Source organism: Abramis brama (assembly GCF_963993115.1).
Source record: "Abramis brama genome assembly, chromosome: 10".
In the NCBI taxonomy this organism is placed as follows: Eukaryota; Metazoa; Chordata; class Actinopteri; order Cypriniformes; family Leuciscidae; genus Abramis; species Abramis brama.
In genome coordinates, this window is record NC_139972.1 from 20,922,234 (window position 1) to 20,949,548 (window position 27,315).

General features: G+C 38.8%; 1 protein-coding gene across 9 annotated transcripts in view; it reads right to left on the reverse strand.

Moving 5' to 3' along the window:
- pitpnm3 (PITPNM family member 3) overlaps positions 1-27,315 on the reverse strand; it is an 89,233-nt gene that overhangs the window by 51,959 nt on the left and 9,959 nt on the right. For all 9 annotated transcript variants that reach the window (XR_014607888.1, XR_014607889.1, XR_014607890.1 and 6 more), the window contains exons 2-3: positions 19,248-19,343; positions 10,401-10,505 (exon numbers count right to left, since the gene is read on the reverse strand). Coding sequence is in view for 2 of the 9 variants with exons in the window: in XM_084125749.1 (XP_083981875.1) it covers positions 10,401-10,505; positions 19,248-19,343 (201 nt within the window). In the remaining 7 variants the exon portion in view is untranslated. The remainder of the gene's footprint in view (positions 1-10,400; positions 10,506-19,247; positions 19,344-27,315) is intronic.

Below are 27,315 nucleotides of genomic sequence, written 5' to 3' on the forward strand. Positions count from 1 at the left end.
TTGTTTTAAATTAAATTTGACATTAGAAGTTTTGCTAAGCATTTTAAAAAGCATAAAATATGCATAGCAGAAAAAAAAATTATATTAATTAATTAAAGCTGCAAGCAGCATTTATCGGGGTTCAAGCAATTAAGGCCTTTAAGTACAAAAGCATCAAAAGTTATTAAGTTTTATTTAGCAAGCATGTAACCACTGACATACAGTAATAGATTGAAAAGACCATTTACAGCTAATACAGGCAATGTACCATATATGGTTGTAAAGCTTTTTGCCAGTTATAGCGCCACCTATGGTCCGATCTGCATGAAGCTTGGCATGCTTCTTCACCATGTTATGACACATATGCTCATCAATTATGGTGAAGTTCTGAGTTTCCCTGTAGGATTTTTAGGCTTTTGAGTGTATTTTGTCACACCCCTTTTCTAAATGACCCTGTTACAGCCAGCCAAATGCAAAAGTTCAACTTTTTTCCGATAATTATTGATCTAGAGAGTCCAGAGAATTGTCCTAGACTGGTTTGGTTCCGATCGGGCCAAAAACCAGGGACTAGTTCGCAAAAGTAGGTTTCGGACAAAATTCGACATAGCGGAAAATTTTTTTTCAGTGGTGTAAGACACTTGTGTCTAGGACAAACGGTCTAAGAGTTATGCGCGATTTTGTACGTTTGCTTGCTGCAGCGCCACCTATGGGCCAATCGGTGTCATACTTTGTCAACCTCTCCTCGATTTTTGTACTACCATCTGGCAAAGTTTCAAGTCTCCAGCACTTACGGTTTGGGCTGCACGATGCGTTTTAGCGGAGAATAATAATAATAAAAACCCTTACAATTACAATAGGGTTTCAGCACTTCGTGCTTGAACCCCTAATAATAAAAATCAGTACAATTACAATAGGGTTTCAGCACTTCGTGCTTGAACCCCTAATAATCCAATTTTAATTACATTAAACTGCAACAATTAAAATATGAATGAAATACAAGTTTACTTATAATCAACATTTCTCAGGCCTCCTTTCACTGTGCTCTTTGCAATGCATTCTGGAATTGTCTTCTCCGTGAAGTTTAAATGTAATGCTGTCTAAGAATGTGACAATTTTCACGAATAGAGCGAATCCATGATGCCTCAAAATGTTGCCTACGTAGAAAGGTTAGCCAAATGTCAAATGTTCTGACAGGTTATTGTAATATTTGAAGGATGGATGGTACAGGCTGGAACCTACGGCTGTCAATCAAGTGTTTCAGTATTGTACACGGATCAATCAAGAAACCCGCTATTTTACTCCACGACAGCATCACTGAGATCAAGCTGGCTGGAATCTGGATAGGAGGACCCCCCGCTAGCTGCATCTGAAAGAAGATTCAGCACTGTTTTCTAATTAACATCAGTCATCAGGCACATCAGGTAGAAAGCCCCCTAACTGACAGGCTAATTAATCTGAAACCTTAAGTGTCTATAGTCGTCAGGGTACCTCCAACACTTAATCTTTTCAATAAAATGTCTCAACTGTAATGGACTATGGGGAAATAACTGGGATTCAATATAATTAACGCTAAGTTTAGAAACAGAAAATTCTCACTTGATGAAGAGATTCATAAGGCTGAATGTAATAGTTAAATAATGTCAATGTTATTTTGATGAATCAATCTATCTATCTATCTAATATATATATAGAATACCATTCAAAAGTTTGTGGCCAAAAATATTTTTTTTAATAGAATTTAATACTTTTATTCAGCAAGAATGCATTAAATTAATCAAAAATTACAGTAAAGACATTAATAACGCTACAAAAGATTTCAATCTATTCAAATAAATACTGTTCTTTTGAACTTTCATCAAAAAATTCTCACAAAAAATGTTTAGCAGTATTACCATTTTAACTGTGATGGTAAGAAATGTTTTTTGAACACAGAATCAGTATGATGTCGTATGAATTTGATGTGAAAAATATTATATAATTAGAAGTGTGAACCAGATTCAAACAGTCATTGAAGCCAAAATTAAAAATATAATATTTCAACTTCCTCTAACTAAATATATTTGTACAATTTCATCCTACATTTAATACAATCTCAATGTTTATATTTACCTAAATATAATTTTACTATTTCCATCTATAATAATCTATTTTCATAGATTTTTACTAAAACAACGAAAAAATAGATTTAATGGTGCATTTGAGAGAGTTCTTTGCAAAACTAGTCTAATGACATGATCTTTCAGAAAATGGCCAAATAAAACGCATAAAAAATCATTACAATGTTGCTTAAAGTTGTACTGCCAACAAAACAGTCAAAAATATAGTGAATATTCGAAATTTCACTCAGCTCTAGTATGCATCAGTTTAGTACTAAGGCCAGCACAATCCTCAAGTAGTCAAAATTCAGATTATACAGGAATTAAATAAAATTCAATAGACTGAGCATTAACAAACTTATTCTAATATCCTGAAGGCATGAAGCTGCATTTAAAATATATATTATATTTTTCGGCATAATGAGTGCATTTCTTTTAGAAGTCATAGTTATTAATCACAGCACATGGTCTTGAGAGGAGAATTTATGCATGATGAGCAATTTCACTAAAGGGACCGCCTAAAGCTAACATCACTTTCATCTTGCAGGAAGAAGCATTTTGGTACAAGGCACTTGAAAACTAAGCTGGAAGGGGCTCAATGCCCCCCGTTGGCAGGGTCAACGCCTGCCTCTCACTTAGCTAATTTATCGCTCTGCTGCATCAGCTCAAGTCTCCATCCACCTGAGTGCCATCCAATAGACCAATCATATTTCACACAGGAGGCAAACAGAAATGTGAGAAAAGGTCACTTGAATTGAGGCAAAGAGGGTGAATTATCTTGATGCACAATCTGAGGTAAAACCGCATTTTCCATAACCAGTATCAAAAATATGTGGAATACAGGACAACAAACAGCTCAGAGAACTCAATAATATATGGGAATGTCATGTTTTTTATGGAAATTGGCATCTGGATGTGTGTGAGGGTTTTTTTTATACGACGGCTTTACATCACTGGTATCACTCAATATGGGCAAGCAAATCGATATGTAATTGCTGTGTAATTGCATGCCACAGGCAATACATCACCAGAGAGAGAAATATTTTATACATAAATTGGATTTAGACATATCAGCTACTTCACAAGCAATCCCAGCAGAAATGTACACTATCCTCCTTCCATGTTACACTGAACAACGGTAAATGCTAGCAGAGCTTTCAGAAACTAAATATAACACAAGCAAAACCGAATACATCTCAGCAGTATTAGCGTGAAGCTAAGAGCCTCTAAGTTTCACGTGTACGGACCTTTACACGAACACGAGAAGCCTGAAAGCAACTTCAAAAAGAGATTTCTGAGAAAGCGAAGTATTCCGATGTTTACTTCGCTAATGACTCATGCTAGCTAACTCTTATTATTACAAGAATAGACCAGATAAGAACAAAGAGTCAGAAAAATCAATGGAGACAGCTGAGACATGATGCTGCTTAATGAAGCCTGACGTCTGTTTCCTCTGTTTTCATGGTGAAATGAAAAATTACAGATTTGTTTGGCAAGCAGCTGCTGAACAATTTTTTTGACATGGGTGGTTAATGTAGAACATAATGAGATGTGTTATAAAATGCCATTTCAGATTACAGTCTCCTTTGTTTTCGAGGATATGAGCTAGTGATGTGCATTTGGGTCATTTTGACTGCTAGAGGACTCGGGGTGAGGTTGATGGGTTGCTAGACTATGTTCAAATGTGTCAGACTTTGACTTTGGTCACTGCATCATGTGTCGCTGTATTTTTGTCAATGTCTCACACCATGAACGATGCATTTTCAAATACGTCAAGTTAAAAATTGTTTTAGGTATTATTCAGATGTTTATTCGCCCTGCTTTCATTTTCACTGACCCCACCACAAATATGATACAGATAATTTTAGCAAGTATTTTTAAAAATATTATTTTTATTCTAGTATTTTTATAGTATTTTTTCTTTAAAGTGACAGTGCACCCAAAAATGAAAATTCTATCATCATTTACTGACCCCTATGCTGCTCCAAACATGTATAACTTACTTTATTTCTTCCACTCATAATTTGTCTTATTTTTTGTTTTGTTTTTAAGTCATTACAGCAGAGTTACCATATATATTGGAGGCCCTTTGAATGTTGATTTTGACTTTAATAAATCCAAATAAATACCCTAAATACTTCTGCGGGAATCTATGGTATACAATGGAAAACATTAATGATTTTCTACCACATGTAATTGATACTTTCTAGTAGGGTTGGGTATCCATATGTTTCCTGAATCAACTTTGATTCACAAGCTTTTGATTCAAATTCATATGAAAGAAATCTTCACAGCTAATGGTGCAAATATACAGGGCAGTGTTTCAAAACATACAGTAACTCGTCATTTTGAACAATTCATTAAAAGATCCGACTCACAAGATTCATTTGTTTTGAGAATTGGCTACATTAGCTGTAGCATATACTGTTAGTAGCCACAAAAAAAGGATGGGTTATTAAGAGTCGTTTATTCATGAATCTGACTATGCTCAAGTCTAGTTTGGACACCTCAATAGAAAATACATTTGTTTTTGCATCATATTCAATATAATGAACATATAATGGACATTAAAAGTATTAGCAATGCAACTCAAAATGGAGTTGAGTTAGTTGTCATGCTTCCACTAAAAACAGAGTAAGGAGTAAAAGACAGGGTTCCCACTCTAAACCAAATGTCAAATTCCCTGACTTTTCCCTGACTTTCACTGACTAAAAAGATGAATTTCCATGACTTATAATGAACGGCAAAACAGGCTGCTGTTTTGCGGAGCACCGAGCTGTTTTGTTTTGTAGAAAGCCTTTCTTTAAAGTGAATTTCGTTTTGTATAAATTGTATCTTAATTTTAATACATTTTTCATCAACCAGTTGCCTGTATTTAATAAATGAGAAGCAAATATATAGCAGACAATATAATCATGGAGGCGCGCCGCGATCACTTGCATTGCACGTGAACTGGAGCGCATCTCATCATAAATTAACCGAAACTCTGTGTATGCCTCACATACATGAGAAATACATCTGAAGATAGCTTGTAGCCTCAGCCATTAGCACCAGCAAACACCATCATGCTCCAAAGAAGGTAGTCCTCTTCATCAAAGCTGGAGAGAAACCCCTGGCACGTCCACAATTAACAACAGGCCTCCTCCACAAAGCCTCTGACTGGCAGCTGCAGGTTGACCTTGGAAGACAGCTGAGGTTCCCTCAGCATATTGCAACCACAAGTCTCCGCCCAGACATGATAATTACCTCCGAGGCTTCAAAACATCTGATCATGCTGGAACTTACGGTGCCATGGGAAGAGCGTATTGAGGAAGCCAATGAGAGGAAACGCGCTAAGTACCAGGAACTGGTGGAGGAGTGCAGGGAGAGAGGCTGGAAAACCTTCTATGAGCCTATAGAAGTTGGCTGTAGAGGCTTTGCAGGGCGGTCACTTTGCAAAGTCCTTAGTCGTTTGGGTCTGACAGGGGCGGCCAAGAAGAGGGCCATTCAATCTGCAAGCGAAGCCGCAGAAAAAGCTACAAGGTGGCTTTAGATTAAGAGGGCTGATCCGTGGTTTGCTACTGGGACGCAAGTCGGGGCTTGATCAACCCCGGCTGGGTCGCCTGGGCGAGGGTGTATGATGTTGCGAGACCCGAAACACCCAATGATCCCAGGATACATCACTGAAGATGTGTCCCAGTGCATCCATGAGATGTTTCTTGCATAGTTAATGTCTGGCTCAGCCAGTGACCCCTAGGAATAGACTAGGTGACAACCAAGAATAGTTTGGTCGACGACTGGAGAGACAGTTGACGGCACGGAAAGACGGCACCTGGGACAGTATGGGTTAGCACCCCAGCCTGTGTCTTTCGCGAGAAAGAACCCAAACAAGCTACGGAAAGCCCTACAGAGAGATACCCCCAGGAGATCCCGAGAGGGGGGGAGGATGAGATCTCCAATCGGACGGACCAAAGGTTAACAACCCATGCAAACGGACAGACGACGAACGTGACATGCATTTGCGGAAAGCTGTGCAAGAATCATCGTGGCCTAAGAATCCACCAGGCCAGAATGAAATGTTTGGAGCGGGAGAGTGAGGTGCAACGCACAGGTCCTGAACCTGGTGAGACGCAGGAGGAGCCCGGCCAGGAGGCAACCCACAGAGCCCAGTCCCTCCACGTACCAGAGCCTCCCAATCCCAGCAGAGTAGTTCCGCAGCAGCGGATTAAATGGCCCCCAGCCAGCAAACGGAGTGAGTGGCTGCAGTTCGACGAGGATGTGTCCAATATCATCCAAGCCACAGCCAAAGGAGATGCTGACAGCCGACTCCAAACGATGACTATCATCATCTTCAGTTACGCCTCAGAAAGATTTGGGCAGGTAGAGAAGGGAAAAACCAAGCCCCCCTCCTACACCATGAACCGCAGGGCCACCAAGATACATCACCTGCGTCAGGAACTTCGTACTCTCAAGAAACAGTACAAGAAAGCTACTGCTGAGGAGAAGCGACCATTAGCAGAGCTGCAAAACATCCTGCGGAAGAAGCTGATGATCCTCCGCAGAGCAGAGTGGCACCGGAGACGGGGAAGAGAGAGAGCCAGGAAGCGAGCGGCCTTCATCGCCAATCCCTTTGGCTTCACAAAACAACTGCTCGGGGACAAGCGCAGCGGCCGGCTTGAGTGCTCTACAGAGGAAGTGAATCGCTTCCTCCAGGATACAGTGAGCGATCCACTTAGAGAGCAAGAGCTCAACAAAGCTCTTATCAGCCCCGGCCCCCCAACAACAGAGTTCAACCTGAGGGAGCCAAGTTTGAAGGATGTTGAGGAGATCATCAAGGCAGCTCGCTCAGCATCTACTCCAGGCCCCAGTGGAGTACCTTATTTGGTCTACAAGCGCTGCCCAGAGCTCCTACGGCACCTGTGGAAGATCTTGAAGGTGATTTGGCGAAGAGGAAGAGTTGCTGACCAGTGGAGGTGGGCTGAGGGAGTGTGGATCCCCAAAGAGGAGAACTCAAAAAACATCAACCAGTTTCGAACCATCTCATTACTGAGTGTTGAAGGGAAGGTGTTTTTCAGCATCGTATCACGAAGACTGACAGAGTTCCTCCTCAAGAACAACTACATTGATCCCTCAATGCAGAAGGGGGGGATTCCTGGAGCTCCTGGCTGCATGGAACACACTGGTGTAGTTACACAGCTCATCAGAGAGGCCCATGAGAACAGAGGCGACCTAGCTGTCTTGTGGTTGGACCTGGCCAACACCTATGGGTCCATACCGCACAAACTGGTCGAGCTCGCTCTACACCTCCATCATGTTCCCAGTAAGATCAAGGATCTGATCCTGGATTACTACAATAATTTCAGGATGCGGGTCACTTCTGGGTCAGAAACATCAGACTGGCATCGCATTGGAAAAGGAATAATAATAGGCTGCACCATCTCTGTTATTCTTTTCGCTCTTGCCATGAACATGTTGGTGAAGTCAGCCGAGGTGGAATGTAGGGGACCCCTAACCAAGTCAGGTATACGACAGCCCCCTATAAGAGCCTATATGGATGACCTGACCATTACAACAACATCAGTCCCAGGGAGCAGGTGGATCCTACAAGGTCTTGAGTGACTCATCACCTGGGCAAGGATGAGTTTTAAGCCCTCCAAGTCAAGGTCCATGGTGCTGAAGAGGGGGAAAGTGATTGACAAGTTCCGTTTTTCCATCTCAGGAGCTGTTATCCCAACCATCACAGAGCAACTCGTCAAGAGTTTGGGGAAGCTTTTTGACTCCAGCCTGAAAGACTCTGCCGCCATCCAGAAGTTCAACAAAGAACTTGGGAGCGTGGCTCACCAAGGTTGATAAGTCCGGTCTGCCTGGTAGATTTAAAGCCTGGATCTACCAGCATTCCGTCCTGCCCCGAGTTCTGTGGCCCCTGCTGGTCTATGCAGTCCCGATGACAACAGTTGAGTCCCTAGAAAGGAAGATCAGTGGCTTTCTTCGGAAATGGCTAGGGCTTCCACACAGTCTTACCAGCGCTGCACTGTATGGGACAAGTAACATCCTGCAGCTGCCCTTCAGTGGCCTCACTGAAGAATTTATGGTGGTACGCACCAGAGAAGTCCTACAGTACAGGGATTCCAGAGACTGCAAAGTGTCATCAGCCGGCATTGAGGTGAGGACAGGAAGGAAGTGGAAGGCTGGGAAAGCAGTGGAGGTGGCAGAGTCACGCCTAAGACAAAAGGCATTGGTGGGCACCGTGGCAACAGGCAGAGTGGGCTTGGGCTACATCCCGAAGATTTTGGTCAGCCAGGCCCGTGGCAAGGAAAGACACCATCTACTCCAGGAAGAGGTCCGAGCATGCGTAGAGGAAGAGCGAGTGAGCAGGGTTGTGGGACTCCGGCAGCAGGGAGCATGGACAAGGTGGGAGAGTACACTGCAGCGCAGGATTACCTGGGCAAACATCTTGCAGGCAGATTTCCATCGGGTCCGTTTCCTGGTACAAGCTGTCTACGATGCCCTGCCAAGCCCAGCGAACCTCCATGTCTGGGGGAAGAGTGAAACACCTTTCTGCCTTCTTTGCTCTGGAAGAGGCTCCCTAGAACATCTCCTCAGCAGCTGCCCAAAGGCTCTGGCAGATGGTCGCTATCGCTGGCGCCACGACCAGGTGCTTAAGGCAATTGCTGAGAGTGTAGCCTCAGCCATTAGCACCAGCAAACACCATCATGCTCCAAAGAAGGTAGTCCTCTTCATCAAAGCTGGAGAGAAACCCCTGGCGCGTCCACAATTAACAACAGGCCTCCTCCACAAAGCCTCTGACTGGCAGCTGCAGGTTGACCTTGGAAGACAGCTGAGGTTCCCTCAGCATATTGCAACCACAAGTCTCCGCCCAGACATGATAATTACCTCCGAGGCTTCAAAACATCTGATCATGCTGGAACTTACGGTGCCATGGGAAGAGCGTATTGAGGAAGCCAATGAGAGGAAACGCGCTAAGTACCAGGAACTGGTGGAGGAGTGCAGGGAGAGAGGCTGGAAAACCTTCTATGAGCCTATAGAAGTTGGCTGTAGAGGCTTTGCAGGGCGGTCACTTTGCAAAGTCCTTAGTCGTTTGGGTCTGACAGGGGCGGCCAAGAAGAGGGCCATTCAATCTGCAAGCGAAGCCGCAGAAAAAGCTACAAGGTGGCTTTGGATTAAGAGGGCTGATCCGTGGTTTGCTACTGGGACGCAAGTCGGGGCTTGATCAACCCCGGCTGGGTCGCCTGGGCGAGGGTGTATGATGTTGCGAGACCCGAAACACCCAATGATCCCAGGATACATCACTGAAGATGTGTCCCAGTGCATCCATGAGATGTTTCTTGCATAGGAATGTCTTTAAACGAAAAAATTCAAAACGAAAAGAAATAGGCTACTCTCTGATTATGTAATCCATGATGTGGGACCTGATATTCATTTAGCCTATGTGATATTCATGCTTTTTTTCTTACAGTAAAGCACAGTCCACAAACAACCTCCCTATAATAAGACAAATCTCTGGAGGCATGCTCCAAGCACACTCTCATCTCATCCCTTTTCCCACATTTGTAGTAATGACACTATAACCAAACCGGAAATTGTAACGCGTGCGCACACAAAAGTTTCTCGTGCGCACGCAAAAGTTTCTCGTGTGCACGTGAAAGTCCATATTATTATTTTTTTGCAAAGGTCCCCTCAGGGGCTCCGTAGAAAGATGTGTGGAAAAAAAAAATCGGTATAGAAAAATTATTTTGATAATTGGAAACTAAAATTTAAAGCAACAAACTAAATTCCCTGATATTCCATGACTTGGACAAAAAAATATGTAAAATTCCCTGACTTTCAATGTCTGGAATAGACCTTTTAAAATTCCATGACATTCCAGAAATTCCATGACCCGTGGGAACCCTGAAAAGAGTATAAAAGATACTGGGATTTTAATAATCATTAACGGAGCTAATTTAAATGATGATTATTCCGAAAATTTGTCGTAACTAGTAATTTCATCTGTGTAAACCAGCTAGACAATGTTACCTCTGTGCTATATTTAATTAGCAGATTGTGCAACAACAATCCTAAATCCATCACAGAAATCCAAATGTTTCAGTTTAAAGCACAAAAACACATGTACCAACATAAAATGTAGAAACAACGCAACACTGCAATTTTCATTATTTGGTCCAAAACTCATATTAAATCCATGCCATGACTATCAGGTACACGTGCACTCAGCAGTCCATGTAAACAACTTTTTACTATCGCAAAACATCTGTAGTATCTTCATGTATCATATTCATACGATTTCTGATTGGAAGCATAACATTTACATTTATGAGCTCTTACCCTGCGTCTGGTCAATGTGGCCCAGGGTTTCGATCTGTTCAACCAGATCATTAGAGTTCCACTGACTCATCCCCAAAAGCATGGCCGTCTTCCCCTCCAGCACCTCTGAAAGACATCACACACAAACATACACTCAGTGAGACTGGAATTTGTTCAGGATGAGACAATAATTTAGCTCATCATCAAGATAATACAGATAATGTTATGTTCATTTCAGCTCAGAAAAATCACATGAAATGCAGCAGTACGTCAAAGACTATTAGGATTCATCGAATTATCTTTAAATACAGCTCAAGCCATAAAGTGATGTCCAACTAATGAACAGAGAGTGAGTGATGATCAGCCACTCCGCTGGTCCTTGTGAGACAGCCCGAGTGTTTGATGGAGGACTCGGCTGCGCGCTTCACAGCGTGTGACAGTGAGCTGCAAGCCCAGGGCCGTGTCGGATCTCGCCGGGCGATATTTCAGTGTGGAAGAGAGGTTGTGACAGGCCTCCGTCAGGCCTGCTCGTCTGCATCACCCACTTGAGCCGATCGGTCGCCGTTTGTCGCATTCTATTTGCCAGACTGTCAATTGAACTGTTTTTTGACTTGGTTCACACAAGGGTAGACAAACAAACATGTGCATGCTCACAGAAACAATGCGAGGGAAGCTCAGAGTTGAGAGACGAAGGGTTTTAAATCATAATCCAAACACTGGCAGTTACTGAGTCGTGTCAAATGGAACGGCGCTTAGAGAGAGCAGGAAGAACATAGATCTTCTGAAATGTGAAATGTGCTTAGCACAAAGAAGAGCAACGACAGCAGCTCGGCTCCTGAAGGAGAGCATTTCAGTAAATAAAAGAAACAAACTGCTAACGCACAAGGGTCTGTCGGCGAGGCTCACTGCGAAAGGATGACAGCAAAAAGTGCGAGTTAAAAGGAGAAAAAGAGAGAAAACGAACAATGTAAAAATGTTGGAACATGCTTTGAGTGGATGAGCTTAGCAGAAGAATTCATTTGAAAGTTTTCAGTGTAATCTGCACATTATGAAAAACACTCATGCAATCTATATTGAATTAGACTGTATACTAGTTCATATGGAAGTCATGAATATCCAAAGCTAAATATTTTTTATTTTTATGACCGACTAGTCAGTGGATTGCCTAAACAAGGGTTTGAATACAATTTGAGGAATAGTCTGTAAGAGCACAATTATAAGCATAATGAGGCTGTAAAAGCAGTAGCAATGCCTCGCTTATAATAAACCCATCCAACGTATCTGCACTTGGTGCATAATGATGTTTTATGGTATTGAATCATCTATTGTTGCGCGTTACATCGCAATGCTTCATTTGCTTTAAAGTGTTCATGACCCATTTAATCTTTGAAGGTCTAAATTCAGAGTCATTTGGCTTGCACTCCTGTACCAATTAGGGATGCACCAATCCGATATTTAGTATTGCTATTGGCTTCGGTAAAACTATCTCTAAGATGATTCAATGCTCCCATTATTATACTCGATCTGTAGACAAGTCTGTGGATTTGCATAAAAAGGCTTTATCTTGCCAGAGTTTATTGCTGAAGGATGTGATATTCACTACCCCAGGTGTCTGTAAGATCACAAGACTGGAGTAAAGAGGACCATGAAGTGGCATCACACACACAGTGACTGGAATTCAAAACTGAAGAAATGAGACACAATAAACTTCTGAACAAACATACAGTGATACACTAAGAGTCGTGCACATATCTCTTCTTTTTGTGCCCGCTGAGCGCTGTGATGTTGCTTTAAGCATTATTAACATATTTAGCACTACACTTACATTCACTTTTTAAAAAAATTCCTCAATAAATGTTTTTTGCTAAATGTTTAGATTTTCTAAACTTACTTTAGTTTATAACATTTTTTGTCCCAGATTATGATTACATTTCTTTTATACTCATTTGTTGCTTTTTTCTAATTAATTCCTCTAAGTAGTGTGTATTTAGCAGAGATGTCACTAGAAATTAATGAATAGATGGATAGGAGACTAAGTCTCTCTCTCTCTCTTTCTCTCTCTCTCTCTCTCTCTCTCTCTCTCTCTCAAGCAACAAGGTGAAGAAACAAGTTTATTAAAAGAGATTTTTTTTTAAAAAATAATAAAATGAGAGATCTGAAATGAATTTCAGAGAATCCTAGAAATGGCTGAAGGTAATGAGTTCATGGAGGCACAGAGTTTATCCATTAACATTCTTCAACTCATCTTTACTCTTAAATAGAGAGGGCATACAGACAGAGATTAGAGTCAAAAGACATGTCAATGTGGGCTGAAAGAATACCTTCAGCATATGAACCACATTTGCAACACAAACTTACCAGGACCATATTTTCTTTTTCAACGTTCCTAGATTTATGTGCAAGATCATGTTGTTTTACACCCAACCCATATGACTTTCTTTCTTCAGTGGAACACAAAATAACAGCCTCAGTCCCAATTCACTTTCACTGTATGGAAAAAGGTGTAAAACTATAGTCAGCTTCATTAAAAAAACAGCAGCATTTACTGTGTGCACAGACGTCATTTTGCGCTTATTTTGTTTGACTAATATTTTTTCCATGACCAGAATATGACCGTAGATGCCTGTGACTGTAGAGGCAAAGAACATAAGACTGCGTTGTCTGTCTGACACAGTTTCAGGAAAAAAAAGGCTTTTCATGGAAAATCTTCCAAATGAAGGCCCATATTTGGTTATGAAAATCACACGTCTTGACCTTCTTAACACAGAGTTGAAACACTGGGATTTAAAGCTTCAACACAAACACTAAGAAGAAATGGATTTGCCTTAAGTGATCAGCCATTTCAGTCTTTAATAGTGAGAAAAAAAAACTTGGACATGTTTTTGTATGTCATAATTTAACATTTAAAAGACAATTACTGTAGGCTATATACATTTAAATTGCCTAAATTAAATGAAAGACAAGGTCTTAGATGGCTTATGATATTCATACAATCTGTTTATGCAAATCATGCAACTAGAACTAATGCTAAGATGCTATTTTCAAAGAAACAGGGTCTTTATATTAAAAATATAAGGCAACAATATTTAAGAGATGCATTTTAATCTAACAGAAGTTATAAATAGCCTACTTCCTAGTTGATTTGTCAGTGCAGATGAATCTTGTGTGCGAAAGGCCCAGGGCTACCCGACTGCAGAGAACAATCAATGCAACAGAAAAACACTTAAGCTCAAAAACCAAAGCCTGGGTAGGTAATGCTAATCAATTGGCATTAAGAGTCACAATGAATGAGTGCGAATACATACAGCAATCTGTCTCCAGCTCAAATTTACACCGTATTAAATGAGGGTCCGATCTTATTTCAGGTTGTACAAATGGGTTCCGTTTAGGCACACTCTGACTCAAATCTCATTACTCAAATGCACACACTCACTCCAATAACAGACCTGAATTAACCTCCTTAGACATTTGCCAACATGTCAGTTAAAAATGATCTTAAATGCCCTCATTTATAATCAAGGGCCTTATTCTTAAAGACAAGCACAGTTTTCTCTGTTGTGTTGACGTATTTCCTATTAAAACATGAAGTTTGGTCACACCAAAATATAGCGCAGTACAGCTTAAGGCGACCAGAGTTCGAGTATTTGTAGTAGTATATATGTATGTATATGTATATGTATGTGTGTGTGTATATACACATGTATTCTGTATATATAGTTATATAAACAGAGTGTGTGTGTGTGTGTGTGTGTGTGTACGTATACTGTGTATATATATAATGTGTATATATATAATGTATTTAAACTGTGTGTGTGTGTGTGTGTGTGTGTGTGTACGTATACTGTGTATATATATAATGTATTTAAACTGTGTGTGTGTGTGTGTGTGTGTGTGTATGTATAAGTAAGTATAAGTATAAGTAAAATACTTAAAATACTTGAAGTCTGAAAAAACGAAGTTTGGACAAAACTAATTATTGTTAATTATTGTTAATTAATTCATATTCATTACAAATTAATGAAATTGTGCTTTGTATCCAAAAATAAATAAATAGTTTAACTATCATTCAAAAAGTTTAAGGTCAGTAGGATTTTTAGAATTTTTAAAAAGTTTTTTAAAAAGATTTTTAGTCTTATGCTTATCAAGGCTGCATTTATTAGATTACAAATACAATAAAATCAGTAATATGGTGAAATAATAATACTTTTTGTATTTTCGTACTTTATTCCTGTAATGGCAAAGAATAAATACAGAAACACGCATCCCTATATCCACTAGAGAGACACTCCATGATGCGGCTTAAAGGAGATCAACCCAGCGGATATGAGAGGCAAGAATAGGGTAAGTGAGTGAGAGTCTGACACGCGTGAAAGGGGCTCAAGTGTCATGGAGGTGAAGGCAGGCTGACAAAGCTGGAACCGTGATGAGCCTCAATTTCTCTGCTGCTCATATCATCTGTAGCACACTGTAGACAGGGGTCAATCTCACAGGTCAGAGAAAAGGAGTCAACAACAGCCAGTCACAGAAAGTATCTCCACAGACCCACAGAAACACACGACACGACCTCTGTGATTTCACAAAGACACCTTTGCGGTGTCACTCACACAAAAAGCAATTAAGTTTGCACTCCAAGTCTGAGCCAAAACACTTGACTGTGGCTCTCCTGACAAGAAAGATTGCTAAACAAACACTCAGCCACAAGAAAACAACATTTAAGTGTGCATATTTCTTTTGTCGTTTCTGAAAGAGTTCTCCCAGGTCAAAACAAGTCTGAAAATAACACTCAGTGGAGACAATTATCTGCAATGCTTTGAATCATGAAACTGGCATTAATTCTTTAGAAAACAATATTTTCTAAGAGCAGAAACAATCTCAGCATTAAAGAAGCAACTACATGCTAATTGCTTTGGATGGCCCTACCCAGAGTGGACTGTCATTGGTCCAACTACACTACTGTTTAAACTACCGGTCAGTAAGAAGTCTCTTATGCTTACTGAGGCTGCATTTATTTAATCAAAAATACAGTAAAAACAGGAGTATTGTGAAATATTAATAGAATTTAAAATAACTGTTTGCCATTTTTTAATGCAATTTATTCCTGTGATGGCAAAGCTGAGTTTTTAGCATCATTACTCCAGTCTTCAGTGTCACATGATCCTTCAGAAATCATTCATATTTGGTGTTCATGAAACATTTAACATTATGATCCATGTTGAAAACTTTTTGGGATTCTTTTATAAATAAAAACAAGAAATATAAATATTTTGTACTGTAACAATGTAAAAATCGTCACTGTCACTTTTGATCAACTTATTGTGTACTTGCAGAAAAAAGTAATAATTTCTTGCAAAGAAAAAGTGTAACTTCTAGACGTGTATTTCAAAATTGAATAAAAATGTACCCATCCATCACACTAAGAGAAAGTAAACAAAAATAATAATTTTTATTTATACCTTAATTATATCTAAATCTTTTCTGATACACAAAGTGAGGACTTAAATTGATTTAGTAATATAAGAATGCTTTGTATACTGTTGGTCCCTCTGTGCCACCAGCCTCGGTTATTCCCTATAATGCAACGTGACAGCATAATACATTTCTTCAAAGTCCCTTTAGGGAAAGTCATTTCAGTCAGCAGTCATCTTCATGTACCCAGGCAGTTATTTTTGTATGTGGGCAATAATGGCACTACAGTGTTTAGAGTAAACAAACTCTCACATGATCATTTAAGAGTAATGCTAATGTTTCATGCTAACTCTTCTGTCAGTCCAGACAAATTGCTATAGTAAGAAAACCCTTTACATCAGTCAAGCTCATATATATATATATATACTACTGTTCAAATGTTTGGGGTTGGTAAGTTTTTTTTTTTTTTTTTTTTTTTTTTTTTTTTAAAGACTGCATTTAGTTGATAAAAAAACAAAAAAATAACAACAACAGTAAAACAGTATTGTAAAATATTATTTGTAAAATATTATTTAAAGTACCTGTTTATGGGAGGAGAGTTTTTAAATGATTCACGCAATGTGAATTAGGTTTAGGTTTGTGCTGGTCAATTTACTGGTATTATTGCCATTATTTACCACCCCAAAAAAGGATGTCTTAAACCAGATGTTAATTTGCAGTTATTTTTGTATGTGGGCAATAATGTCACTACAGTGTTTAGAGTAAAGAAATTCTCACATGATCATTTAAGAGTAATGCTAATGTTTCATGCTAACTCTTCTCTAAGTCCAGACAAATTGCTATAATAAGAAAACCCTTTACATCAATTAAGCTCTATATTTATATATATACTACTGTTCAAAAGTTGATATGTTTTTTTTTTTTTTTTTTTAAAGGCTGCATTTAGTTGATCAAAAAATACCAACACAATCTCTTGGTAGATTGTGTTGGTATTTTGGAAATGATCTGCCTCTGCTTCTGCGTTATTTAATTTGTGCGTTGTCAGTAATCACGCGCAGAACTTTCCACTCTCATCAATGCTTTTTAGAGTTGCGCTCTTACGCTAATTTGCCCTGTTTGGCCTGTCCTCTGAATCAGAATTTTCAGCATGATTACTCTAGTCTTCAGTGTCACATGATCCTTCAGAAATCATTCTAATCTGCTGATTTGGTGCTCAAGAAACATTTATTATTATTATCAAAAGCTGCTTTTCCACCGCTGGGCCAAACCATTACTTAACCATTCCATTCCGTGCCGACGGGTATGGTTTAATTTTCCACTGTGGGGCTGATAACACAGCTCTTTGGAATGTAATACATATCATATGTCTCAGTCCTTGCCCAGTAATACAAGAGTTAAAAGATTTATGAGATGTAAATAGCGACCATGTTATGGTGAATAATGATCAGATATTTCTTTTAATTTTATTATTAACTTGTGTTTACTTCACTCATATAGCGTGCTTGGCCAGCTACAGAGAAACTAGAGTAGCCAGACAACAGACAAGTGACCAATCCTGAGTGGCGATGTTACTAGTTAGCCAACCATGCTGAGAATTCTGGGCTGAGAACAGTTTGTAAATAATCATGTTGTGCCGAACCAACCTCGAATGGAAATATAACTGGAACCGTTCCTTACAGTTCTTAGAACTGTTCAGCCCGATGGTGGAAAAGCAGTTGAAGTTGAAAACAGTTATGCTGTTTCAGATTTTTTGATGAATAGAAATTTGAAATAGAAATCTTTTGTAACATTAAAATGTCTTTACTGTTACTTTTGATCAATTTAATTCATTCTTGCAGAATGAATTTCTTTGCAAAACTGAAACTTTTTAACAGTAGTGTATAGAACACAAATGCTGTTTGTCTAAACAAAAATATAATAAAAAAAACAGCCAAAAACATATTAAGGAGCTATTTGGCATGTTCCCCAATCCATGCCACTGTGACATCTGGACTTTAATTGAAGTTCTGCGCGGTGTAGCAAAGCCGGGGGCTCATTAAGAATGAATGAGAAATGTGTCTCATGAAAGACAGATGTGGAAACATGCAGGTTATCAATTGCATTATACACTGCTTCAACCCATTCTTTAACAAATTTTTTACTAATGTGTGGGAGACAGACACAACAGCTCATATAGACAATGTGAATGAATTATATAGCGCTAAATAAAGCTAATTTCATTTTGAACACCAAAAACAATCAAAGTAACTAATTTGGAGATGCGACTCAAGAGACAATGTGATCTTGTTCGCATCTCTAATGGAGAATCACCCGTTTTATTCACTTTTTTTAGCAAATCATCTGCTGAAGTCCATTGCAGATATATATAATCATCCATACGTCTAACTACGGTTGCAGACACACAGTCTAATCGATCTTAAGCGTTCACGGACCAGCTTTGACCATTCCAATATGGCGGATGACATGCGTATCGTGGCCCATAGAAACAGCCGCTAACAAGGAATCTATGTAAATACATCTATGTCTTCACTGACCAAATGTAAGTGGCTGCTCTAGAACTCGACTGGAACAGATTTGAAATGCACACAGTATTGTGCAATAAACTAGCAGGAAACTCCCTGTATCTATTAATCTGCTTATTTACATGCTCCATTCGATGTTGAGCCTATTTATGTGCCTAATACACGTTCCTCAACATAATATGTATGAGTCAACGGTGCATGTTATTCCAAAGAAAAACATCCTCCTATACATTTGTTTTGTTAAACATCCAGTATGGAAATAAGTCACAAAAGGAAATAAAATGGGTAGCATTGGGTTGCTTGAGTATGAAACATCCTCAAGTTGCTGTCCATGGACGGTAAGTTGCTTTGGATATAAGAGTCAGCTAAATGTAAATTTTGGAAAAAGATAATGCAGTGCAGTGCTGACAAAGGAAAATTGAAGCCCAGTCCATTTAGATAGAGGATTTTGTTTAATCATGGCATTTTGCTGAAGACGCAAATCTTGAGCTATTTATTGTATGGGCCTCGACTGGCTCGCTGGTGAAGGGACACTTATGAGCTGACAAGCAGTTTTTTTCTCAGTTTTAATCATTCTGATTATAAAGGCTTGTTATTTGGACCCCATTACAAACATGTTATATCAAGGATTGGTACGTGCTAATTTGGAGGACACACTACACTGTTCAACCATGTCACATCACAACAATCCACATCACAATAACAGAATGCCACAGTTTAGCATTTGTGTTCAGAATGAAAAAGGCCTGCAAATCTACTTTATACAAATGTACAGCTGTTTTAGTGCATACTTGAGATGAATACATCCATAATGTGAGGAGATACCTGTAATACACAGAATATATGATGGACATAAAAAAGAGAAAGAGAGTAGGGCACAGATGCTGAAGAGCTGAAGCCATCAGGTTATTACAAAGGGTAGAAAATAAGTGACACTTACCCCGAGCATCAAAAAACTCATCATCCGAGCTGTCAACAGATTCCTGGGCGATGTTCTGCATGCGCCAGTGAGAAGCGCTGTGCTTGCGCAGGGTCGCTAAGGGGAGAGAACATGAAAAAGATACGATCAAACCAAAGGTCACAAGCTCTGCATGCAATTACTGAGCATTGTGTGACTAAATAATTAGACATGCATGATGATAGTGTTATTTAATTTTACGAAGTGAAGACGTCCAAAGGAATGGAGCAGTCGGGAATTAATTGAATGTATGACTGGCTAACGTAAAAAATAAAAAGGGTACAATTTGAGATGCAGAAATATATTATATATATATACAATAAAATAAAAATTCATTTGTGTTGGAGAGGACATAGTTTCGATGACTAAAATGTGGCAATTAGTATTACAATGATTATAGACAAAGAATGATATGCATTATGCTGTTGAAAAGCACCTTGAGGTACAGTATCTCATCCCTGATCTTCAAAATCTTTAGATACAAAAACTCTAGAAAATGTATCCATTCGATGGCTGAAGACATACACTAGTACTTGTTAACTCTGTGTTATGTTGGTATGTGATATGACTTCTTTTTGTGGCTATTAAGATGACATTACGAAGCAAATGGCAAAGATCTGAATTATATTCTCTCTTAAACACAAGATGATTCTGCCAAGCAGTTATGACAGCAACTATATGTCCCAACTTTGCACAACTCATTAGCACAGACAGCATAAAAATGTATCTTCAACAAATTATTTCCAACTAATGACGTGCTCACAAAGCATAGTCACAATAATCTGGGCCTTTTGGAATAACACGTTCTAATAATCATTGGAGCCCTGGGCTGTTTAAATCTGAAGTTAATAACTTTCTAATCTAATGACAGATAAAGGCAATAATGCAAATTACAAATCAGTGTAAGTCAAACGAAAGTTATCCTCTCCAAATCATATTAAGTGGGCCATGATTTAATAATTATAGATCTGCGTCATTGTGAGAGAACATATAGCGATGGGGATTGTTGATGCTTTATAGCTCAGCAAATTGCCTCTTTACTCAAAGCATTAAAACATTTTGTATTATAAGTAATGTAAATCCAGTAATTCACCCAGCCAGGCTTAGCAAGATCACTGCTGCATTCATATGGCTTAAAATCAAAGCACGCTGAAACAAACAACAAAGAAAACCAACTGTAATCACTGAGAGAATTTCATTTATATTGATTCTGTTAGCAGATAATCATTACAAATGAAGAAAAATACAAGCACAAGAAATTAATAATGGAGAACTATTATCAGCAGGGCAACAGTAAATGATTTTGCCAATTTGGTTGGCATTACTCAAAAAGTGTCACCTAAGCTGTCAAGTTTTCTTCCCCCTGCTTGTCTTGTGTCTGGACCTCCACATGATCCTGCTCAACAATAGCGTCTCACCTTCCATTACTGGTGCTCGGTGTAGCGCCAAGGTTTTCATTCTCTTCCTGTGACTGCTGAACCCCACATCACCATGCAGGAATTAATGAGCTTTTCATCTCTCCCACAAAGCCAGAAGGTCAAAAGTTGTGCACTATTAACACACACAACGCATTTGACAGCAGCATCAACAGCAATCAGCTTTTTCATTCCTGGGGCCTTTGTCTGGACATACTGAGACCGTATCACCTTCCAAATCCCACCAGACAATGTCTATAGATAACAAATTGCCAAGTATTTACTTCATGTTTTTTTTTTATCATTTAAAACCAAACATTTTTGTTCAAACAAATATTTTCTAATCTAAAATGCAATAACATTTTAAAATATGATGTCCAAATTAAGTGTCCACATTCTTGATCCAACTACATATATAAGATTTATAATATCTCATTAAGATTTAAGATGAAAGAGATTATACATTCATTAACTGGCCTAAAATTCCGCTTTGCAATCATACAGTAACCGTATAAATACTGAACTAATTATCGTACATAAGTTATGGTTAATCGTAGAGTGAACAAAGACACATACAGTATTTTCTTTTAAATACTTTGATGGAGATTAAATGCTTTTTCCATTGGGACGCAGGAGGGCAGGGAGGACTGTTTCATTAATGCAGTCTAAACATTGAGAAATGGCTTTTAAAGCTTGGAAAATAGATTTACAGAGGAGATAAAGAGGTGAAGATTAGTTTTGAATGAGGGAGTCCAGTGAGGGCTGTCTTCAGAGACGGCAGGGTGGATATAACCTCAGCTCCTGCACTAAAGCATCTCTAATTGAGTCTATTCAGCATTCCCATTTTCACATTTCTAATCACAGTCATCCATAATTGGGATGAAAGGGAAAGGTTTACCTTTTTTTAGCAAAGGAAAACCGCATTAAAAAACATGAATGTTTTCAACCAGTAACAGAGATGGTCATGGTTTCGCAAGCTATAATCAAAGTAATATTATAAACCACTGCATAGCTGAACCGAGATGAATTTCATTACATGAAATTTCATAACAGTGGCATCGTCTTCAGTCTAGCGAGTCATGCAGGTGATGCTTTTGCACTAAAACAGCAACACAATAAATCTGGCTGAGAAGAGGATATACTTCAGCCATGAAATTGGAATGGTCTCATGAATGATACATTTAAAGAAAACCAAATCTATACAATAACAAATCATTTTTGGCCAGCTTCCTCAAGGTCAGGATATCATGTGCGCTTTTCTGTTTAATTGCGTCATCATACAAGGGAATTAAATTAAATTGAATGTATGCTGAAAAAGCCTTCCTTTAAAAACTTTAAAACTGAGTTTAAACTAAAATTCAACTAAAAGCTCTTAAGGAAAGATGACTTTGTGGTCTCATTTGTCTGAGGACAATTCATGCTTTAACTTTACCTCCAGACATCTGTACTAGGTAGCTAGCAATGTGGGTGAATGTATCCCAAGATTTCTTATACAAGGAGTTTCTAATATTTATCAAACTGATACTGGTCCCATACAGGACAGAATTAACAACCTTTAAGCCACTACAACATCTCTCAGCATGCGTTGAATTGCACACAGCAGGCAGTGCTGCAAAAGCTTTAGCTTTATGAATGTAAAGATATTTGTCAATCCACTAAAGCCCTCCAAACTGAAACCCTAACTGAATCATTCACTCATTTCGTTCAAAAGCACTGATTCATTCAAGAACGAATACCACCAATGTGTGTTGCTTGGAAACTTTCAACAGTTAATTATGCTGTGGCTTCGTTTGAAACTATTTTCATATGTGGAACAAAAACTGTCAATTTTGTGTCTAAAATGTAATTTACTCGACATTAACTTTCTTGTTTATTGAACTGTTGTATAAAACCCATTCAAACCGACTTTTAAGTATGCGTGCTCTATAATCAATATAACTATATGTCTAATTTTGTTATGAGTTCTGGGTTAGAGATCGTGATTAGGGTTGATATCTGGGTTGGAAGACAGCACAGTACAAAAATGGCATTTTCTCCTGAGCACTCATGATACGGCTCACTGAGAGCCTCGCTCTAAATCAAAAACATAATAACTGGTAGATAGCAGCTGCTTTCCTCAACCTCCCTTTTGCACTTTTTCCCTCTTTCTCTTCTTCCCCTCTTCAGCCTCACCCTGTCACTCACACACTCAAAAAGCTCCTCCACCATTTCTACTAATTTGCTCATCTGCCTCATGTTAAAGGAACACACCAACTTTTTGGGACTTTAGCTTATTCACCGTATCCCCCAGAGTTAGATAAGTCCATACAAACCCTTTTTATCTCCGTGCGTGCCGTAACTCTGTCTTGAGCACCCACTGCTAGCCTAGCTTAGCACAAAGACTGGAGGTAAATGGCTCCAGCTAGCATACTACTCCCAATAAGTGACAAAATAACGCCAACATTTTCCTATTTACATGTTGTGATTTGTATAGTCACAGCGTGTACAAATAACAAGGTCACATGAGACACAGCCATCTTCTAACTGTATACATACTGGGAACTATATTCTCAGAAGGCGAAGCACTGCTACTTCTGCGGAGTGATTTACTCCAACTCTCTGCTCCTCACCACGGGGCTTCTCAGGTGCTGCGAGCAAATCACTCCGCCCAAGTAGAAGTGCTTTGCCTTCTGAGAATATAGTTCCCAGTATGTATATGGTTAGAAGATGGCTGTGTCTCATGTGACCTTGTTATTTGTAAAAAAACAGTAATATTGCAAAATATAATTAAAAATTAAAAGAACTGTTTTCAATTTCAACATATTTTAAAATGTAATTTGTTCCAGTGATGGAAAAGCTTAATTTTCAGCATCATTATTCCAGTCTTCAGTGTCACATGATCCTTCAGAAATCATTATAATATGCTGATTTGCTTATTATTACTATCAATGTTGAAAACAGTTTCTGCTGCTTAACATTAAATACATACACATTTTATTTTTTAATAAATTATCCATTATAAATTGATAAGAAATAATAAATTTTATATAAGTTTACCATCAGTCCAATTAAATACTTATTAATCTTATTTATTTATTAAATGGGGTCAATTTTAAAGGTAGGAGGTAAATAATGCCAGCAGTATTGTCTGGAATTGATGTTATTATTTTCCGTTGCACACTTGAACACTTAAACCTTAGAGACGTTTATACTTTTTTAGAGAGAAACAGCACAAAATAACACCAGTTCTCAATCAGTTGTTGCATTAAATTACCCAGTGGAATACTCTCATCTTTAAGCCTGCATTACCAAAGAAAGTGTGTGCGCTTGCAGCATATGTGCCGTGCAGCTTGTAAACACCTCCGTTTGGCAGCTCAAAGCAGCACCGCACATGCTGTGAGACGGCACGTATGCCACAAAAAACACTAGTGTGATAAATAACTTTGCATGACAAAGCAGAACTGTGATACTGCAAGCCTAAAAGACCACAAATGCAAAAGCTGATGCTGCTAGATGATGCAAATACTGACTAAGGCTGTATTTCCAGGCAGTTCAGGTTAAAACACTGTGTGATCTTTTCCATCCTTTACGATTGCTGCTTGTTGCATCTTGGGTAAAAGCCAAGGGAGACAATGCAACATCAACGATCTTAAGACTTTGTATATGATTGACAATGCTGACTGTCCTTAGATGGCAAAATCATGGCCAAAATTGTCTCATGAGCTCAAGGCTCAGAGAAGAGACCTTCAGACTAATTGGAAAGGGTATGGACCTGCAGACAACAGACAGAATGCGAAAGTGAGTGTACAGTCTTTGCAGCAGCGGAGAATACAGTGTACACAAATCTCATCAGGGTCACAACATCAAGAGAGGATTGTGAGTAAACTGCAGGCAACAGAGCCACTTGACTGGGTTACTCGAGAGCCACCTCCTCCGCCTGCCAAAGCTCAACTGAAGACTGAAGCTCGCTCTGATGGACGTTAATTGTGCCTTTATATAACCCAGTTATGTATACAAACACAAAATCAAGACACTGTTAACAAGACAGTGCTGTCACATCACTTCCGATTTGTGATCAGTTTTTGTCACCTCATTTCTACTGAGGTGAGGCTGTTCAAAAGCACATCTGCACACAGCGAAAGGAAGTGTTTGTTTGACATGTCATTGTGTGTAAATGTGCTCTCTGAAATGTTAGGAATAAAGATCAAATTATGAAGACAGTCATCATCTTTTTCCTTTTTGATCATGTTGTTGTATTACATGAATGTACCACCAACAACTCAATGGCATCAATGGAATGCATCAATAAAAAAATACAGTTAAGAATGATAATTTGTTTTTGTTAACACCCTCCTTTTTTACAGTGCTGTTGAACGATGAATAAAAAGTTAGATTCTTCAATAATTTTTTCTACTATTTATTAAATATATAATGCTTTCTTCTTGGTTGAAAAATATGTAATATTTTATAAATATGTAAGTACTTTTTATAAAGAATAAGTATACAAAAAATCCAAAAACAAATCAATAATTTACAATAGCGCTTTGCAGGAGCAATATCATAGTGGACCTCATAGTGTTGGAGAAAAAAATCCACTCAAACGTCCTTGTTATTTGTACATGAATAAGACTTTCATTTTTTTAAATGAAAATTGACATTTTCTTTCTTATCTTTTTTCCATTAAATCCCCCTGTAATAAAAAACAAACATGCTATTATAATCCGCTGCCAAAAGCAACACTGTTTGATAATGAATTAAATGACAAAGAGATATATTTATTTTATTTTATTAAAGCAGATGTTTTAGAAGAACTATCTGTCTACTACAACCAAACTCATCTAGTTAAAACATCTATATAGTTGAACTATGAGATATAGTTTTATCTCATCTAGTTAAACCTATAGCCCCTGGTTAATGAATCCAATCTATACTGAAGTCTCACATCTTATAAAATCATTGCATCAATATAACAATGAAAAAATAGAGACCTGAATTGCCTGTAAACACACAAAAGCCAGACTGCAGTACTACAGACAGTCATGAAAGGCTGTCACTCGCTCTTTCTCTCACTAGACCACAGGGTAGCAGTGAGTCTGTCACTGCTTCTCGTGCAAGGCTATTTTTAGCACCGTGCTCAACCTAAATCACTGTGCAAGTTCGCTAGAACACAATTATTAGTAAGGAAACCTGAATCTGCCCTGAACTGTTCCGTTTATAATGAGGTGTCAGGTAGCTCCTAAGCGTATTATTAACAGCTAAAGAGCATGAGAAAAATGGGACTGAGACATTCAGTTTTTCTCATTTCAGCAAGGGAAACAATTTTTGCAGATATCAGGCAGGTTTAAGGTTTCTACTTGTTGATACACATGTTCTAGAAGGCTCAGAATCTTTTGACTGACCCACCCAAGACAAACCTGCCATCACTTGCCAATGCCATAGTTTCACAACTTCCAATGAAGAGAACATGCATGGGGGGGAATCACATTATGAAATACATGCTTTTCTCCAAAACATGTTGGCCATAATCTTTGTCACCCTTTTATTAAATACTTTTTGCAACCTCCTTTTGCCAAGATAACAGCTTTGAGTTTTCTCCTATAATGCCTGATGAGTTTGGAGAACACCTGACAAGAGATCAGAGACCATTCCTCCATACAGAATCTCTCCAGATCCTTCAGATTCCAAGATCCATGTTGGCGCTTCTCCTCTTCATTCAGCCCACTCATTTTCTATGGGGTTCAGGTCAGGGAACTGGGACGGTCATGGCAGAAGCTTCATTTTGTGCTCAGTGACACATATTGTTATTTTTAATGTTTGTTTTGGATTGTTGTCCTGATGGATGATCCAAACACGGCCCATAAGATATCAAGCAGAGGCCATCAGGTTTAGAATTTTTTAGCTGTTGGTATTTGCTAGAATCCATGGAGCATGGAGTACTTTTTATCCCTGTGTGCACCAAACACATCTGGTGGGTTTGCTGCCAAAAAGCTATTTTTTTAGTTTCATCTGACTATAGAATCAGATGACTATAGAATCCGGTCCCATATCTGACAACTGAATATGCTGGAGTTTGTTTTTGGATGAGCGAGAAGGAGTTTTCTTGAAACCCTCCCAAACAACATGTGGTGATGTAGGGGTTGTTTGATTGTTTTTTTTTTTTTTTATTGTTTTTTTTTATAGGCTTTCTGACCCCAAGACTCAACTACTCTCTGTAATTCTCCATCTGTGATCCTTGGAGAGTCTTTGCCACTTGAACTCTCCTCCTCACTGTGCATTAAAGGTCCCATATTGTACACCTTTCTGAAGTTTTATTTTAGGTTGTGATGTCCTTAAGAATATATATGAGCGGTATAAGTACCAAAAACCAACCCAATATATTTTTACAGCTCCTTTCTCAGGAGCTCTGCCAAGAACAGGTCGATTTTGGCCTGTCTAATTAATATTCATGAGCCTCTCTTCTGAGTGGCCTGTTGTTTTCTGAGTGACGCACGGCCAGGCCAATCACAGGTAACTAGGGTCATGTATGCTGTAGCCTGCTGTGGCTAAAGGCTGATTTATACTTCTGTGTCGGACCTACGCCGGAGCCTCTACGCTGTAGGCAACGCGTTGGTTTTCATTTATACTTCTGCGTCGTTGTCCGCTTTGACGCGCGCAGA